We start from the raw sequence: 20,273 nt of genomic DNA, 5'->3' as shown, positions 1-20,273 counted from the left end.
CAAAAAAGTTTGACAAAAATTACAGTCGTAGCAATCTGTGCTGAACTAGTACTCTGTATGGACAAAAGTATTGGGACACCTGACTTTTCCAGCCATATTTGGTTCTCCCCCAAACTGTTACGATAAAAAAGTTGGAGTCACACAATTGTATAGAATGTCTTTGCGTGTAGTAGCAATTAATTTCCCCTTCAATTGAACTAAAAGACCCATATTTTCCAGTATAACAATGCCCCTGTGCACAAATCCATCTTCATGAAGATATGGTTTACATGGGTTGTTGTGAAAGATCTGCTATTACGCTCCAACTCTATTGAACACCTTTGGGATTAATTGAAAAACTGACTGCAGTACTTGACTTTACTAACACCCTTGTGGCTAATGAGCACAAATCTCCACAAACTCACTCTAAAATCTAGTGGAACATCTTCCCAGAAGAGTGGAGGTTATTATAAGAGCAAATGAAGACTAAATGTGGAATGAGATGTTTAAAAAGCACATTCCAATATTATGGTCAGGTGTCCACAAACTTTTGTTCGTAGCGTGTATCTACAGCATCTGAAAACTAGGTTCTTTATTTCTTAAGGCTCCTTTATGAACCCTAAATTATTATTGCTAATATTAATATTGATATTAATACTATTACTACTGATAATATTAATATATTTACATTATCACAGATATTTGAACTGATTTTTTTTAATATAAAAGTGCCCCCTATTAAAAAAGAAACTATTCCAACCAATCCAAACTTTTCTTACTGTTTAACCCACACCCTCTCTCTCTCTCTCTCTCTCTCTCTCTCTCTCTCTCTCTCTCTCTCTCTCTCTCTCTCTCTCTCTCTCTCTTTGTAATTTAGGAGAGTTTAGCACGGCTCCAGCGTGCCTTCGCCAGGAAATGGGAGTTTATCTTTATGCAAGCAGAAGCACAAGCTAAGTGGGTGACCTATTAATCTATTTGGGGTCAGATTTGTCACATGACATACAGTATGTGGTGTGTATCATGTTGGTCAGGGTCCAAAAATCAGTGGTTGCTATTGTTGTCGATAAGCCATTACTTTTTACTATGCCTTCACAGATGTAACCAGAATCGTAGTTTATATTACAGTATCTTGATAATCAATTAGTACACTGTTAAAACATTGTTTATATAGTTTAATATTTATATGATTTTAATTAATGATTTATTCATGACTGATTAATGAAGTTTTTCTAAACACAATTACAATTTTTTACAATAACAATAAAAAGAAAGTTTCAAGAATATTTATATATTAAGTATAACTTATCTAAAAGGAAAAAAGAATGACTGCATTTACTGTTTATATTGTGAGTTGATTTTTTTTTTTTTTGATGTTGATTTTAAACATTTTCTTTATTTGTCAAGGTCAAATAATTTGAGTAAGAGTTTGAGTTAGAGGCAGTGTTTGAGAACAAGGATGACACAGACATGATGATTAATGTAATGCTGTTGTTCTTGTCCAGAGTTGATAAAAAGAGGGACAAAATCGAGAGGAAGATTCTGGACAGTCAGGAAAGAGCGTTCTGGGATGTGCACAGACCGGTGGTAAGGGGACAACTCTGTGTGTGTGTGTGTGTGTGTGTGTGTGTGTGTGTGTGTGTGTGTGTGTGTGTAATATTTTTGTATGTTTTTAGTGCAGTCTGCAAAGGAAAAGGTTTGTTGTATGTATGGTTATTAAATTTCGTTAAAAGACGTACCTCGATTTAAAAGTACTACATTCTTAATTTTGACTAAAAGAATTATATTTATTTAAGATTTACAAAATATATGCTAACAGTTGTTGACAGAAGAATTATACTTAAATATACTTATTATTTATCATCCATGTCAAATATTAGTTTGTAGTAAAGTAATCACAGAACCTAATGGCATTTAGACAAGTTGCACAGAGGTACAAAAGATAATTACAAAGAAAGAGGTGTGAGGAGGAGAGGGTTGAGGGGAGTGACTGAGAAAAGTAAGATGGATGAGAGGTATGAGATGAGTAAGGTGGGTGTGGGGAGTGAGGAAACTGAGATGGATATGGGGAGATATGCAATGGGAAGTGAGATGAGTGATAGGAATGAGGGTGTGAATAGAGTTAGGGAGGTGAGATGAATAGGAGTGTGAATAGAATTAGGAAGTGAGATGAGTGAGTGTGAATAGAGTTAGGGAAGTGAGATGAATAAGAGTGTGAATAGAGTTAGGAGGTGAGATGAGTGAGATGAATGAGAGTGTGAATAGAGTTAGGGAAGTGAGATGAGTGAGAGGAATGAGGGTGTGTATAGAATTAGGGAAGTGAGATGAGTGAGAGGAATGAGTGTGTGAATAGAGTTAGGGAAGTGAGATGAGTATGTGAATAGAATTAGGGAAGTGAGATGAGTGAGAGTGTGAATAGAGATAGGGAAGTGAGATGAGTGAGATGAATTAGAGTGTGAATAGAGTTAGGGAAGTGAGATGAATAAGAGTGTGAATAGAGTTAGGGAAGTGAGATGAATAAGAGTGTGAATAGAGTTAGGGAAGTGAGATGAGTGAGATGAATTAGAGTGTGAATAGAGTTAGGGAAGTGAGATGAATAAGAGTTTGAATAGAGTTAGGGAAGTGAGATGAATAAGAGTGTGAATAGAGTTAGAGAAGGAGATGAGTGAGAGGAATGAGGGTGTGAATAGAGTTAGGGAAGTGAGATGAGTGAGAGGAATGAGGGTGTGAATAGAGATAGAAAAATGAGAGGAATGAGGTGTGAATAGAGATAGGGAAGTGAGATGAGTGAAAAGAATGAGAGAGGTAATAGAGTTAGGGAGGTGAGGTGAATGAGTATGTGAATAGAATTAGGGAAGTGAGATGAGTGTGAGGAATGAGTGTGTGAATAAAGTAAAGGGAAGTGAGATGAGTGAGATAAATGAGTGTGTGAATAGAGCTAGGAAAGTGAGATGTATGAGTGTGTGGTTAGAGTTACGGAAGTGAGATGAGTGAGAGGAATGAGTGTGTGAATAGAGTTAGGGAAGTGACATGAGTGAGAGGAACAAGTGTGTGAAGGAAGTAAGCTGAGCAAAAGGAACGAGAGTGTGAGAGGAGTGAGGCATCAGCCATGATTTCCCCGTTCTCCTCTACACGCAGGCTGCTGAGGGATGGGATTTGGCATCTAACGATTTTCTCTGCACAGCACACAATGAGGTGTAATTTCCCTTCGGAATGTGCTGATCAGAGCAGAACCAGATGGCAGTGGAGGAAAAGCTCCTTGTTGAGCTAAAATTGCACATTTGCACATTTGAAAGCTGCATGGCTGCTCGCTCGCTACATCTCCATCATCACTAAATTAAAGCTCTCTTCATTTTGTTCATTCCTTTGAGTGCAGAAAAAAATGAAATGGCAGGACTTTTTGACCTTGAATTGAAGGTCAATAAATCTATTGAGTCATTTGTGCTCTTTCTTTTCTTACTAGGAATGCTAATGCAATGTATATTGACTAAATGCACTAATTATGCATTATTGCATTATTGATTGTAATTTAGATTAGCACATTAAAGTAATTACAATAAATTATATTCAATTTATATTCAATAATAAAAAAACAAACAAATAGATGGACAAATATATTGGGACACCTGAGGATTCATATGTGTTTTTTAAACATTCCATTCTGGATTTAGATCCCACTAGGCCTCCCAAGATCTAAAACCCATGCAAAACATGTTTTCTCAGAGCTGGCTTTGTGCAAAGGGGCATTGTTATGCTGGAACAGGGTTAAGACTCAAGGTTCACATAAAGGAAAATATTTAATGCTAGCACATCCAAGGACATCCTATACAATTGTGTGCCTTCAACTTTGTGCAATTTTAGGCTTATCTCTCACCCTAAACATAAATAGAAAAAAAAAATACCCTCTTCAAATCCATGATGTTAAACACACTGGACAAATGCAGACTGTAAACATAGCTTTTCCAGCCATTAGCCTGGCTTAAAAGATTAGCCCAGATAAGCAAGGTTTACCAGAATAAAATAGCTTTAAATAAAGCGCCATTGGAGTGCAAATAACTGTTTTCCCATGAAATAACATGGAGCTAATACGACCCAAATAGCTATGATCCTGATTAGCATAAATTCTCCTTGCAAAAAATTCAATCATGAAACCCAAAATCTGTAAAGGAGACAGAGTAGCATGATTCAGCTCAGTGATCAATCATACAATGTATGGACAAAAGTATTGGGGCACCTGAATTTTCCAGCTATTTGTGGAACTTTCCCAAACTTTTACCACAAATGTTGAATGCACACAATTGTACTGTATATGATGTCTTTGGATGTGTTAGCATTACATTTCCCCTATACTTGATATAGTAGACCCAAACCTGTTCCAGAATGACAATGCCCCTGGCAGTGCACAAAGCCAGCTCTATAAATATATGCTTTACATGGTTTGGATCTCCTGTTATAGAGCTCTGACCTCAACCTTATTGAACACCTTTGGGATAAATAGGAACACTGACTGCACCCCAGGCCTCCTCACCTACATCAGTACCTGACTTTACTAACTCCCTTGTAGCAGAATGATCTCCAAAATCTAGTGGAACATCTTCCCAGAGAAGTAGATGTTATTATAATAGCAAATGGGGACTAAAAATGGAATGGATTGTTAAGTAAAGCACATACACAGATTATTGTCAGGTGTCCACAAGCTTTTGTCTATATAGTGCATCTATTCAAGTCCAGTCAAGATTACATGGTTTATAATACATTTTTATTGAAACTCTGAGTAAAGAAAGACAAATTGAGAGAAGTGGAAGGATGTGGCCCTATTAACAAAAGTATTGTCTGCTTGCCAATTAGCGAGAAATCGCTCCACATCTCAGCTGAAAAATAAAGCGATGCATTAAAGGCTATACGGTGAAAAAGATTTGACATTTAATAGGTTAATTTATTAGTTCAGTCAGAATTAAATGATTAGTATTTATGCTTACACACACCTACAGACAAGAATAAACCCACACATACACTCACAAGCATGCACATGTACACAGGTACACTTGCACACACTTACAAGTGCACACACACAGACACAGACATACATGTATTGTATATGTACACATATCTACACATACACATTGTAACAGTTTGGCAAGTCATTTTAAGATGTCACTAGATAACCAGTATAATGATAATATTTAACAAAATACATTATGCAGTGTGTAACTTGAAATATGTGTGTGTGTGGGGGTGTGTGTGTGTGTGTGCGTGGACTATTTCAGCCAGGGTGTGTCAACACGACAGAAGTGGACATCAAAAAGTCCTCCAGAATGAAGAATCCCCACAAAACAAGAAAGGTACCAGAGCACACCCCGAGCTATTTTAGCACTAAGAGCAGAACATATGATCAATTCAATACAATGTGGAGATCAGAATTATTATCAGTGGTGGACAAAGTACACAAATCATTGTACTTGAGTAAAAGTAGAGATACACTATGTAAAATATTACTTGAGTAAAAGTACGAAAGGATTTGCCTTCAAATGTACTTAGGTATCCAAAATACAGTGGAACCCGGTTATGTCGAGGGCCTAGGGGACGCCAAAAAGCGTCGAGATAACCGATGATCGAGATAAACGAAAATCACAAAAAATGTGCAGGGTGTTGTTCGTTTTTACAAAAAGCTAACCAGTTAACATTAAATTCTCGAGTCATTTCACTTTGACACACAGCTCTGAAAATATCCTACACCTGTAGCATCTGTAAGGCTTGATTTTTCCGTCACTTCCGCGAGTTTTTCTGCGGCTGCACAGTGCCGTCTCACTACCGTATTTTCGCGTATATAAGACGCACCCTGGGTGAGGGGTATGTAAAACTTTCTATAAGGCGCGTCTTATGTACGCGAAAATACGGTAGTGAGATGGTGACGTGGAAAAAGTCGGCAATTGGTCATGCGGATTGAGATAACCGACGTTAAGTGGCAAATTTGCCCCCCCTTGTGCTAGAGATATTAGAGTTCGTCGACATAAAAGAATCGACATAACCGATTAAAAAATGCTAAGACAAAGCGAGAATTTGGCCGTTCCACTTTAAAAACGTCGACTTTTATATATATATATATATATATATATATATATATATATATATATATATATATATATATATATATATATATATACTTGAGTAAAGAACAGATCCGCGAAAAAGCTTCTTAGAAACAGCAATGAATTACATTTACTTCATTACTGTCCACCCCTGTTCCTGATATTTAGATACTGAAATAACTAAGAAAAAGCGTATCACTGGGAAGGCAAGAGGCAAACTGATGCTGCAGAGAAATACACTAGATGGCTTTGGATTAAGAGGGCAGAATTGTGATTATTTGAGTCTGATTCCTTACAGAAAATTCATGTGATGTTTCACATGGCCTTGTTCATACCATTTCTTTTATTTTTGGAAATGGCTTTATTTTCAAGCATAAGAGCTGAAGCTGACTTTGTGCATGGGGCATTGTCATGCTGGAACAAGTTTGGGTCTCTTAGTAAAAATAAAGGGAAAAATGAATGCTATATTTATGATGTTAGAGAAAATATTCTGATGGGGTATTGACTATGTTAAATCTTTTATATAAAACATCAGATTTTCTGCACGTACCTAAGTGTATGAGCAATAGACACTTTTGATTGATTTAATCTAATACAGATCATAAGGTTTTGGACAAACTTGTCTAGTCTGAGCAAGCTCTAGTGCATGCTGTCATTAAGGCATAAAGTGGATGTGAAGTGTGTTATGGAAATTTGAAATTCATCTAGATAAATTTTTTATATCACATTTTTTGTCTGTGAAATAATGTCATAATAATTATTCTGTTTAATTAGAAAGAATTAGAAAGCAGAAGCATTAGGACTCTCAGACTTTGAACTCACTATATATGAATATGTATATGTATATGTGTATATATACATATATTTATATATACGTATATACATACACACATATATATATATATATATATATATATATATATATATATATATATATATATATATATAGATATAGATATATATAGATATAGATATAGATATAGATAAACTATCACATTTCACTATACCAACTACGTGAGTATTGCAATAGGTTTTTGGGGTCTTCTGATTTATTTATTTTTTTCTGATGTGGGTGAACCCATTTTTGAATGACAGTGGGCCTACAAACACATGTTGTCTTACATTTGGTGTCAGAAGTGGGGTGGCTATTCGAAAGATGGTCACAAGAGGCAGGAAGCCTAGGGTGGGGCTTTATTCCCAGACCAAAGATACTGAATGAAAGAAAAGGATGTGGCCTGGGATACTGTTGAGTCCACAGAGGAGGGGAAGAGAGGAGGATCTCCCGACTTAAATGCTCTGTTGGACACTGGTAGCTTTTTATCATTACTTTTGCCAATTTAGTCAATGTACAATGTGTTCATGGGGACGTGAAGCAGTCCCCTTAAACAGAACTAATGTATGTGTACAAGACCAAACATATTTACTGAATGTGGCTGTACACACAAACCTACCATGTTAACCTGCTGAAGAATTGGAAAGAGACCCAGCAAACCTGAAACATCGCTGCTGATTCGGAGAAGTAGAAGTGTTCAGGAGGATGAACAGCTACAATGAAAGATGAAAGAGCCAGCACAGCCAGCAGATATCAGTTTGGTTCATCTGGATGAGCGACACCATCTTCTAAACCACTACCCCTAATTGTTCTGTCAGAGGCCTGGGAGGACCAAACTGATACAACACCAGATTTACCTGCTTGATCAGACACCTTCCCGGCAGCGACCATATCATGTTCCTAAAAGGCTGGTGGCACCACTGAAGGCAGAGATTGAGAGGATGCAGGAGTTGGGAGTCATTGTACCTCCAAGAGTGAGTGCAGTAGCTCAGTTGTGATTGTCTCAAAGAAAGATGACACACTACACATCTGCGTTGACTTCAGGTAGCTGAATGTGCAGTAAATGTTTGACGCTTAACCAATAAAATGCATTGATGACCTTTAATAGGGGATCGGTCAAGCCAAGTACATCACCACTTTGGATCTTTGCAAAGGGTATTTGCAAGTTCCCCTGAATGAAGCATCCAAACCCTACACAGCATTCTGGACAAGGTAGGGCTTTTCCAGTTCACATGTCTCACCATTTGGCCTGCATGGGGCACCTGCAACCTTCCAACGCCGGATGGAGCAAGTTCATTATGGCTGTAAAGAATAGTCAACTGCGTACCTGGATAACGTTGCCATCTACAGTCAGACTTGGAAGGACCATCTTCAACACTTTCAACAGACCCTATTGTGAATGGGTGAAAGCTGAGATCAACTACCTTGGATACAACCTAGGAAACGGGGAGTTGAGACCCCAAGGTAAAAGCCATTCGACGCAGTCCAAGACCACAAAAAAAAAGGAAGCGATCCTGTCTTTCTTGGAGCTGGTGGGAGGGTATTGATGCTCCATTCCCAACTTCTCTACCACTGCTGTCCCGTTGACCACCCTGCTCTGCAAATATGCCAAAAACCCGATTTCCTGAACCGAAGAGTGTGAAGAGTGTGACATTGAAAAGACAAATGTGTTCTCATCTAGTCCTCAAGAGTCCAGTTTTTAATAGGAAAGGAGTGCCTGACGATCAAGATCCGCATCAAGGAAAAATCACAACTCTCGGGTGACCAGATGGTATTTCTCCCTGCAACCTTTTTAAGGTTTGAATTCAACCTGGGCCCCAGAACAGGATAGCCAACTACCTGTCTCGGTACATGAACAGTTCATGACCTGGAGAGAGGAGAGGTGATGTGACAAAGTGACCTGTCCCTGTTGGTTAGCGCACACACAAACACCACTATTTACTTCTTTCATCCTCCGTTATCTCCAGCTGAGGCAGTGTGGGTGCGCATGCACACTAATAGCATTCCGGTCTCTCTGCATACATATCCATATCCATGCTCCATGGTTATCCCCTGATAATAATTCACACTGTGCCAACAAGCACATGTATACATGCTTTGGAGCTGTCTTTTGATTTCTTTTTTTCTTGTTTTATCATTTGCTGACCTTTGACATTGCGTTTCCTTTAATCAGCCGGCCAACCCGAGCGCCACCCAGTGGCCTGGCTATACAGTGGCAGAGTTACGGTGTACAGGCGCAAAGTTAGGAAGCCGACAAGTCTATTTTGTTTTCATTAAAGGGGATTGTGTATTGTTGACATATGTTCCCAATATGTTTTATTTTTTATTTATTTAAATGTATTTTATTGCATAAATATTTATGTATGTATGTGATAGTGTGTGTGTATATATATATATATATATATATATATATATATATATATATATATATATATATATATATATATACAGTGGAACCCACTTATCTCGACCTCCGTTAACTCACAACCCTATTAAGTCGACGTTTTTGAAGTGGAACCGCGAAATTCTCGCTTTGTCTAAGCATTTTTTAATCGGTTATGTTTTTATGTTGCCGAACATCGGACAGGGATGGCCAACAAGTCAGAGACCGAGAGACACATTTTTGACTGTGTTACCGCAAAGAGCCACATCATACACATGGGCACACATAAACATCACCCATCCCTTTCTCTTACACACACACACACACACACACACACACACACACACACACACACACACACACACACACACACACACCTCTGCTCATCCAGATTTATTGTAAATGTCACACACCAACATAATGACAGAAATTGACTCCTACAGTTCTAAGACCACAGGCCAGTCATTTTCAACAATGAACATCAACAGTCTCACACACACAAACTCTGTCCACAAAAAAAAATATAATAATTTACAATAGCGTTTTTCTTTTACTATGCTACTTAGTGGGACTTTTGGCATTCCTTGCCTTAAACAATCCCCTTCAAATCTGCCTCGTATTCCGTTGTTGCCACTCGAAGCAATTCTTTCACGTGTGTGTCAGTCAGAACAGATCGATGCTTTGATTTCACGTGTTTCAGGGTAGAAAACACAGACTTTGTGTTTTTTTTATGTGCGTGTTCACTTCGCTTGAGTTCAATTCAAATGGCAATGAAATCCATAAATTTTTTGTGTTATGCCTTTTGCCTCGGCACCATCATTGGAAAACTTTCCTGCCTTTTCAAAAACGTCCTCTACAGACGTAGTGCGCATGCTCGGATTGACTTTACTTCTCTGCGCCGCGTTCTTCTCATATTTAGAATGGCAATCGGGATGTTTGGATTTCAGGTGATAAATTAAACCCGACTTGGAGAAACTCTTTGCAGATACACCCCCTCTTGAAATTTCAGCATTGCATGTTTTGCACATCGCTATCCGCACACCGCAGACATGTTGCTCTTATCCAGATAACCGTGTGCTGCTGCACTTTTTTATTGCGTCATTACAATTGTGTTTTGCCGTGTTGTTTCGGTGATTTAGGTATTTCCGAAAATTCTCGGTGCATCCCTGTAATTTATGATTGGCCTCATGCCAAGGTCTGATATACCGCAAAGTTTCCCAGTAGGGGCAAGCTCATTTAAGTCTTAAAAATACCATAATGAACTTAAGCAAAGCGAACACGCACATTAAAAATCAAACACACACACATATATATATATATAGTAAACGGCTGACACCCTTTGAAATGTACATTTGGTGTCAAATGAAAATGAGTTTCCTTTTGAGTTTGGTTAATCTTATACTATCTCAGGAAGTTTTTCTTTGCCACTCTCACAACTGATTTACCTATTAGGGATAAACTTAAGGAAAAATTGTAATATAAATGTTAAAATCTATATTTATAATCTGTTTTTTTGTAAAACTGCTTTGGAACAACGTCCATCGAATTAGATTATAGGCCCAGACTCTACGCAGCTGTCATTTTTATGTTAGTCATCAACAATCACTTACACAACATCCTGCTGCCGGACTTGTGCACACTGCTGTCTTCCGTCAGCACGCAAGAAAAAGACGGCTTCGTGCTGCGCATCAAACCACCGCAGGCGTCCTGCTGCAGTTTATGCCTCTGCTACATCCGGCGTACTCATCAGGAGCGATATATATTTTTGGACCATGAGAGATGGCACGGGGCAGAAAGCTCTTCTAGTCGGATGAAGAATTGCAACAGATCTCAAAGACTGGAATTGATAATCTTTGTGCAATAAATAACACAACAATATTTTTCATTTGATTTACTGTTACATATTATGTGGTTTAGATGTAGCACAAAAAAATTCATCAATAAATCTGTTTTTTTTTTTTTTTTTTTTTTTCTTTTTAGTCTGTATACGGTCTTCAGAACGATATCCGCAGTCATAGTCCCACCCACACGCCTGCTCCTGAGGCCAAGCAGCCAACTGTGGAGGAGCTTCGGGAACAGGTACTGACTGATTGGTTCAGTAGTGACAAGCTGCTTTTCTACAAATGGTGGAATTTGGTAGCAGGTTTTCAACCGAAGTTCCTAAGAATCTCATAAACTAAAGCAGGTTAAATTCAATATTTAAATCATTTTAAATTGAGAAACAAGTTGGCATAGTGGGAAAAAAAAGAAAACACACTAGCAAAACACATATTAACCCATAAGCCAGTCTTTTTCTTTATGTAGTCTTATACCTTGAAACTAATTGTTAACTAATAAACTTAATTTTTAATTATTTGCTGTGTTTTACTAGCATGACAATATATTAATCATTGTGCCAAACAGTAGCAAATAATAATAATAATAATAATAATAATAAAACTGGCTAACTTGAATCTATCTATCATCTAGCTAGCTAGCTAGCATATTAGCTAGCTAATATGGGCTTTATTTGCGGATCTTTACTTACTTTAACAGCATTTGGCAAACATTTTGATCCTGGCTTACATATATCATATATATAAAACTGAGCTGAGGGTTAAGGGCCTTAATGAAGGGCTTAAGAGTGGCGGCTTGAACTCAAGACCTCTTAAACTTTAACTCACAACTTTCTTTCTTTCTTTCTTTCTTTCTTTCTTTCTTTCTTTCTTTCTTTCTTTCACTAAATGTTTTGCTAACTCTCAATTTGATTTTTTTATATGTTATATATTCATATATGTTATATATTTTAATAAATATATCAGTGCTCTAACTCATGCAGATTGTATGCTATATAGACAAAGGTTTATTGACACCTGACCATTATATTCACATGTGTTTTTTGAACATTCAATTCCACATTTAGTTCCTATTTGTTGTTATAATTAACCTCCACTGTTCTGGGAAGATGTTCCACTAGATTTTAAGTGTCCTTGTGGACATTTGTTAAGGTCAGAGCTTTATAGCAGGCCACTCAAGATCTTCCTCTCCAAACCACAAAAAACATATCTTAATGGAGCTGGTATTGTGCACACGTGTCATGCTGGAACAGGTTTGGGGCTTTTAATTCAAGTGAAAGGGAAAAATAAATGCTACCACCCCCAAAGACATCCACAATTGTTTTGCTTTGTCCACTGGATAAGGCAGGTGTCCTAATACTTTTGCCCATATAATATATACACTATATGGACAAAACTATTGGGACATCTGACCTTTCATGCAATATGTGGTTCTTCTTTAAATTGTTACCACAAAGCAGGAGGCACACACTTGTATAGGATGTTCTTGAATGCGGTATAATAAAATTTTGCATTCACTTGAACTTGGAAACCCAAATCTGTTCCAGCAAGACAATGCTTTTCTGCACAAAGTGATCTCCATGAAGATATGCTTTGCTTGGTTTGGAGAAGAAGATGTTGAGTGGCCTGCTATAGAGCTCTGACCTCAACCCTACTGAACACCTTTGGGATGAATTGGAACACTGACTGCACCCCAGGCCTCCTCACCTCACCTACATCAGTATCTGCCTTTACTAACACTCTTGCTCCTGATGACCACAAAAATCCAAAAGCACACTCCAAAATCCAGTGTAACATCTTCCCAAAAGAGTGAAGAGACTAGGGACTAATTGTTGAATGCGATGCTCGAAAAGCACATGCCATACATATGACCAGGAGTCCACAATATTTTGGCAATATAGTGTATTTAATCTAAAGCCAATTAATGTGAGGTTAAGTTACTTAATTGGCACAATTTTACACACGCACACACACACACACACACACACAGAGACACACACACACACTCAGAACACAAATAGGCTGCAATACATTTTGGAGTTTGAAATGGCAAGATTTTGTTGTGAATTTTTTGATGAATTTTTGAAACTCATACAAACACCTGACTCCACCCAGCAAACTAATAACAACACATACAATTCTGTGAGGATTCATTTTTTAATAAGTTGCTCACACACACACACACACACACACACACACACACACACACACACACACAAACACAATGAACTTCGTGATGAGTTCTTTGCTCTTTATTGTCTTTTCAGATCAAATTCTGGCAGGCACAGTTAGACAGACATCGATTGAAGATGTCCAAAGTGGCAGAAGGGTAAGTGTGTGTATATGTGTATGTGTATGCATTATTAGGTTGTGTATGCATGTGTGTGTGGCTTTTCTTTCGATCGACTATTTGATCCTCATTACAGTACAGTGCTTAAACCTCAGTGTGTTTTTTTCTTATTGATCTCGTTAATGAGCTGTGTGTTTGGGAGCGCCGCTGTAAGACAAGTGTTATCTCTCCGGAATTTATGATGAAGTGCTTTTAAATGCACTGCACTATATCTTTCCCCTGACACATCGACCCGCGCCGTGCAGCCTGCACCCGAACCTACAACATATGTCTGCTCTTTATTTATAGCCTTCGCATTACATAATGGAGAAATTGCAGGGGTTTATAGCGTGCACAGCATCTTCACAGTGCTCTCTTCCTGCTCTTCTGACCACCAAACCACCAATGATGGATTTCCTCAAACAGTCCAATCGATGTGTTAACGTGGCTTTATTGGCAAACTGGTTTTGTGCTTGGACTTCACTTCCTGTTTCAACTTTTTTCTTTCCCTTTTTTTTTATCTGGACCAATAGATGCACATTTGGATCAAGAAATATAAAGAAATTGAGATTTTATGAATGAAATGATAATTTTTCTGTGAATATTTAATGAATTCTAATTATATCTACTAATACTAATATTATTATTCTCAATAATATGAATGTCCATATTTTGTAGATTATTAGGTTACACGGAGCAGTATGCAGATTACGATCCGTTCCTCTCTACTCCTGACCCCTCAAACCCATGGATATCAGATGACACGACCTTCTGGGAGCTGGAGGCGAGGTGGGCATGACTCATACAAACACACACACACACACACACACACACACACACACACACGCACATTCACACTCCCTGACATGCATACACACCCTCATGAGTTTTGATATTTAATTATGAAGTGCATGAGGTGTACCGTGTGTGTGTGTGTGTGTGTGTGTGTGTGTGTTTGGGTGTTTTGCAGTAAGGAGCTGATGCAGAGCAGGGTGAAGCGGTGGGGTTTCAGGATGGATGAGGTGCTGAAAGATCCTGCAGGAAGAGAGCAGTTCCTCAAATTCCTCGAATCCGAGTTCAGCTCAGAAAACCTCAGGTAGTGCAAGTCGGTGTGTGTGTTACAGGCTTTGGAAAATCCGTATGGAGTAGAATGGAATAGAATATACTGTATTGGCATTTAGTGTCATCTATACTATACTTGTCAATACTTTTCTGTTATTTAATCCATTTTGTTTCTCTTTCTATCTTTTTTTTTTTTTAGATAAATTAAAAAAGCTAAATTATGATCACAAGATCCTCAATTAAGAGCATAAATATATTTCTATATTCCATGTTTGCAGACAATGTTCTTTTTCATCTCTTCCTCATCTCACACAGCTTCTCTTTCTCTCTCTTTCAGGTTCTGGTTGGCTGTGCAAGAGCTAAAGAAGAGGCCCATCAGGGAGGTGCCGTCTCGTGTACAGGAGATTTGGCAGGAGTTTTTGGCTCCCGGAGCTCCCAGCGCCATCAATGTTGATTCCAAGAGTTACGACAAAACCACACAGAATGTCAAGGACCCTGGGCGCTATGCTTTCGAGGACGCACAGGTGCAGTGAGCACGGTGTCTGCCTGCAAATCTCTGCCTGTTTCTCTTTCATTAGACATTTTATTTCATTACTCATCTTCCAAGATCATTTAACTGAAACGATTCGCTTAACTTTGAAACAAATTCTGAAAAGAATAATAAGGAGTTTTCCCATTATGCTGCTTAATGTGCTTGCAATATTTTAATTGCAGTAAAGTATTAATCAAAAGTGTGTATGTATGTGTGTGTTTCAGGAACACATTTATAAGCTAATGAAGAGTGATTCATACAGCCGTTTTATTAGATCCAGTGCTTACCAGGAGCTCCTGCAGGCCAAAAAGAAGGTAGAACAACATCTAACACACACCAATTTATCTGCAACATTGCAGCTTATGCAAAGCTGTATACACTTATAAACAGTCATACCTATCTACTACAACTACAACAAACCACTACACTACCACTAATCCCCAACCTTTTATCCACTATACTACCACTGATCCCTAACAGTTTGTCCACTGTACTATCCACAATACTACCACCAATCCCTAACAGTTTATCCACTACACTACCACTAATCCCCAATTTTTATCCACTACACTACCACTAATCCCCAACATTTGATCCACTATACTATTACTAATCCATAGTGGTTTATCCACTATGCTATCCACAATACTACCACTAATCCCTAACAGTTTATCCACTACGCTACCACTAATCTCCCAATATTTTATCCACTATACTACCCCTAATCCCTAACGGTTTATCCACTATACTATCCACAATCCTACCCCTAATCCCTAACAGATTATCCACTATGCTATCACTAATCCCAGACGGATTATTCAATATACCATCCACTAATACCTAACAGTTTAGCATTATACTACTGTATCACTAATCTCAAACAGTTTATCCAATATCTTCTTCTTCTTCTTTCTGCTTCTCCCATTAGGGGTCGCCACAGCGAATCATCCGTCTCCATACCACCCTGTCCTCTACATCTGCCTCTTTCACACCAACTACCTGCATGTCTTCACCAATATACCTTCACTAATTCCCCACAGTTTATCCACTAAACTACCACTAATCCCAAACGTTTTATCCACTAGTCAAAAGACTTTTACACTCTATAAACTATTTTACTACACTACTATAACACTACTAATCACTACATGTTTATACAATGTATTACCATTAATACAGAACTGGTAATCCACTATAATACTACAAAACAGCAAGCATTTATACAATGTACTGTTACTCTCTAAAAACAGCTACATTTTGCTTATACATACATACATACATACATACATACATACATACATACAAACATAAATGCATTTTACATACATGTAAAATCATTCCAGTGAACTATGCTCAACAACCATCTACACACAATACAACTAATTAATTACACACTATACCAATAATCTCCAATTGTTTATCCACTATATTACTACCAAGCCCCAATCATTTTGTTCTATCCTCCCATGAAACCACAACAATTTACTGTATCTACAACTGAGCCCTAATTATCCATTCACTATTCTACCACTAATCAACACTTTGTCCAATATTACTACTCCACATTTCCCACTGATCCACTTAAAGTACTAATACATTTTTAATCAACATTTCCTCTATCGATACAACTTCACAACTATTTAACAATCATTACATAACACACCTAATCCACTGAAAAACTTCACTACAGTTAACAATAGCTGCACTACAGAAATGTCCTTTGGAAATTATAACGTATTTCTTTTAACATATAGACATTTAATCTTCACAAATCCGCCCACAGACAGACAGACAGACACACACATTCTACGCTGTTCTTGTCTTTACTCGCTCTTAATCTCTTGATTCATGCTAATTGAAGTCTGGGAATATTCAGGAAGTTCAGGAAGGTCATTTGAATAATTTGCTCGGAATGTGTTAAATTGACATGGTCCTTAAAAACAACTGCTCAACTAACCAATAATGTCAATTCTGCTTCCTGATAGGTGGCCATATCTGTTGACCTTACCCATAATCCTCTCTGATGTCATGTTGAGCTTGTGATGAGACAGCTATTGTCTCCTACTGTTCCTATCCTCTCTTGTAAATCATGTCTGATGTTTTTGCATGTTTGACAATTTCCCTGCTGAAGAAACTGCAGTGACCAAAACGAGTGACTTACTTGTTTCCCTGTCTCTCCGTCTGTCTCTTTCTGTTCACAGAAAAGCAAGAACTTGTTTTGAAGGACAGCAATGCTTCCAGGTAAAGAACCTTATTTATTGCCATCCCCACCATGGTATGTGTAATTAATGATACAGTTTGTCAAGTAAGGAATAATACACTTGGGGATCAAATTTGATTATTTTCCAACAGCACATCCCAAAATATTTCATCCCTCTGAAATGAAATGACAAAATGCCACATGATTTATTCTTCCAACTCAACTCAAATTCCAGATTTCACTTCCTCATGTTTTATTTTTTCTAAATGTTCTTTTCTATTGTGTTCCTGTCCAGGGGGAAATCTCTGGCATCCAAGAGACTGCCCGCCGTCTGAGCCTCGGCGAACCATCCTGGGACGAGGACTCTGCCCCTTCATCCCTGCGGTTTGATTGGTGCGGATACTGAGTTGTTGGCCAGGCACATGCATGTTCAACGGACTCAGTTTTTACATCACTCTTAACTTATTTTGGTTTCTGCCTTGTTTCAAGGGCAAACAAAACAGGCATGGCATTTCAGGCTTCCATAGGGCAGTCGTGGAAAGGCAGGATGCTTCAAATAAGGAAGAAAAAAAGGAAAAACAATGTACGAGTTGTCTTCATTTCTTTGTCCACGTGTAAACTATGAAAATGATGTCAGATGCAAAAATAAAGACGTAAATATCACAAATAAACCGATACAATGACCAATTAAAATGAAAAGCCAAACCTTTAAAGAATAAACACAAGAACACATTCTACGCTGTTCTTGTCTTTACTCGCTCTTAATCTCTTGATTCATGCTAATTGAAGTCTGGGAATATTCAGGAAGTTCAGGAAGGTCATTTGAATAATTTGCTCGGAATGTGTTAAGTTGACATGGTCCTTAAAAACAACTGCTCAACTAACCAATAATGTCAATTCTGCTTCCTGATAGGTGGCCATATCTGTTGACCTTACCCATAATCCTCTCTGATGTCATGTTGAGCTTTGATGAGACAGCTATTGTCTCCTACTGTTCCTATCCTCTCTTGTAAATCATGTCTAATGTTTTTGCATGTTTGACAATTTCCCTGCTGAAGAAACTGCAGTGACCAAAACGAGTGACTTACTTGTTTCTCTGTCTCTCCGTCTGTCTCTTTCTGTTCACAGAAAAGCAAGAACTTGTTTTGAAGGACAGCAATGCTTCCAGGTAAAGAACCTTATTTATTGCCATCCCCACCATGGTATGTGTAATTAATGATACAGTTTGTCAAGTAAGAAATAATACACTTGGGGATCAAATTTGATTATTTTCCAACAGCACATCCCAAAATATTTCATCCCTCTGAAATGAAATGACAAAATGCCACATGATTTATTCTTCCAACTCAACTCAAATTCCAGATTTCACTTCCTCATGTTTTATTTTTTCTAAATGTTCTTTTCTATTGTGTTCCTGTCCAGGGGGAAATCTCTGGCATCCAAGAGACTGCCCGCCGTCTGAGCCTCGGCGAACCATCCTGGGACGAGGACTCTGCCCCTTCATCCCTGCGGTTGATTGGTGCGGATACTGAGTTGTTGGCCAGGCACATGCATGTTCAACGGACTCAGTTTTTACATCACTCTTAACTTATTTTGGTTTCTGCCTTGTTTCAAGGGCAAACAAAACAGGCATGGCATTTCAGGCTTCCATAGGGCAGTCGTGGAAAGGCAGGATGCTTCGAAATAAGGAAGAAAAAAAAAGGAAAAACAATGTACGAGTTGTCTTCATTTCTTTGTCCACGTGTAAACTATGAAAATGATGTCAGATGCAAAAATAAAGACGTAAATATCACAAATAAACCGATACAATGACCAATTAAAAATGAAAAAGCCAAACCTTTAAAGAATAAACACAAGAACACTTTGTACACTTGTTCAGCTGCTTCTAGTCAGAGCATTTTGAGATGCAGAGTCGATGTCATGTGATCACTTTCCATTATATAGGCATTGATTTTATTGCACTATTTAAATGAATATGTAAAAAAATAATCTGCCTGTCTCAATTGTATGGCCATGCAGCAGACGTTTGCTGGCCATGTCTGTCGTCTGGTCGCTTCCTTTTTTTGTTCACTTCCCTCCTGTGTTTATTTTTATACCATATTTATTGACACTTTGACTTGAGAAATGTATTAAAGCCAGTCGTTTATCTGAACGTGCTGTAGTGATTAATTTCAATCACCAAATATCAGTGCACTATTGAGGACTGTGTAGCTACCTTCAGTTTCTTCTTCTTCTTCATACAGATGTCTACATATACAGTACATGCCAAAAGTTTGGACACACCTTCTCATTCAAAGAGTTTTCTTTATTTTCATGACTATGAAAATTGTAGATTCACACTGAAGGCATCAAAACTATGAATTAACACATGTGGAATTAAATATGGAATTATATACATAACAAAAAAGTGTGAAACAACTGAAAAATGTCATATTGTAGGTTCTTCAAAGTAGCCACCTTTTGCTTTGATTACTGCTTTGCACACTCTTGGCATTCTCTTGATGAGCTTCAAGAGGTAGTCACCTGAAATGGTCTTCCAACAGTCTTGAAGGAGTTCCCCGAGAGATGCTTGGCACTTGTTGGCCCTTTTGCCTTCACTCTGCGGTCCAGTTCACCCCTAAACCATCTCGATTGGGTTCAGGTCCGGTGACTGTGGAGGCCAGGTCATCTGGCGCAGCACCCCATCACTCTCCTTCTTGGTCAAATAGCCCTTGATGCCTACAGTGTGACTCTACAATTTTCATAGTCATGAAAATAAAGAAAACTCTTTGAATGAGAAGGTGTGTCCAAACTTTTGGTCTGTACTGTAAATATTAATACACATACATACTGTAAATACACACAACACACATGCATAACTGCTGTGGATCATTTTAATTTACAAAAGTCTCATTGCACCAGTTAAATCTTATACAACTTAGACATTTATTTATATATGCATTCATATAGACTTGCACTGACTGTACATACGTTAATGCATACATACATAATGTATATAAACTCAATGTCTATTTATTAGGAACTGAAATGGACTT

The 20,273-nt window shown here is 38.0% G+C and overlaps 1 protein-coding gene and 1 long non-coding RNA gene across 2 annotated transcripts in view; both read left to right on the top strand.

The window, feature by feature from the left end:
- Positions 1 to 17,802, top strand: part of rgs7a (regulator of G protein signaling 7a) — a 61,281-nt gene extending 43,479 nt beyond the window's left edge. The window contains exons 8-18 of the mRNA XM_046855665.1: positions 857 to 933; positions 1,482 to 1,563; positions 5,244 to 5,318; positions 11,261 to 11,359; positions 13,383 to 13,444; positions 14,123 to 14,233; positions 14,415 to 14,540; positions 14,844 to 15,030; positions 15,263 to 15,352; positions 17,240 to 17,279; positions 17,534 to 17,802. Of these exons, the coding sequence (XP_046711621.1) occupies positions 857 to 933; positions 1,482 to 1,563; positions 5,244 to 5,318; positions 11,261 to 11,359; positions 13,383 to 13,444; positions 14,123 to 14,233; positions 14,415 to 14,540; positions 14,844 to 15,030; positions 15,263 to 15,352; positions 17,240 to 17,260 (930 nt within the window). The 3' untranslated portion in view covers positions 17,261 to 17,279; positions 17,534 to 17,802. The remainder of the gene's footprint in view (positions 1 to 856; positions 934 to 1,481; positions 1,564 to 5,243; positions 5,319 to 11,260; positions 11,360 to 13,382; positions 13,445 to 14,122; positions 14,234 to 14,414; positions 14,541 to 14,843; positions 15,031 to 15,262; positions 15,353 to 17,239; positions 17,280 to 17,533) is intronic.
- A 170-nt stretch (positions 17,803 to 17,972) lies between these two features.
- Positions 17,973 to 19,390, top strand: LOC124390006. Its single transcript, XR_006926672.1, has 2 exons — positions 17,973 to 18,406; positions 18,661 to 19,390. It is a non-coding gene; the product is annotated as an uncharacterized LOC124390006 (long non-coding RNA).
- The last annotated feature ends 883 nt before the right edge of the window (positions 19,391 to 20,273 follow it).

This window comes from Silurus meridionalis, chromosome 8, assembly GCF_014805685.1.
Source record: "Silurus meridionalis isolate SWU-2019-XX chromosome 8, ASM1480568v1, whole genome shotgun sequence".
Taxonomy (NCBI): Eukaryota; Metazoa; Chordata; class Actinopteri; order Siluriformes; family Siluridae; genus Silurus; species Silurus meridionalis.
The sequence above is the reverse complement of the archived record's forward strand: the minus strand, read 5'-3'. Positions and strand labels throughout refer to the sequence as shown.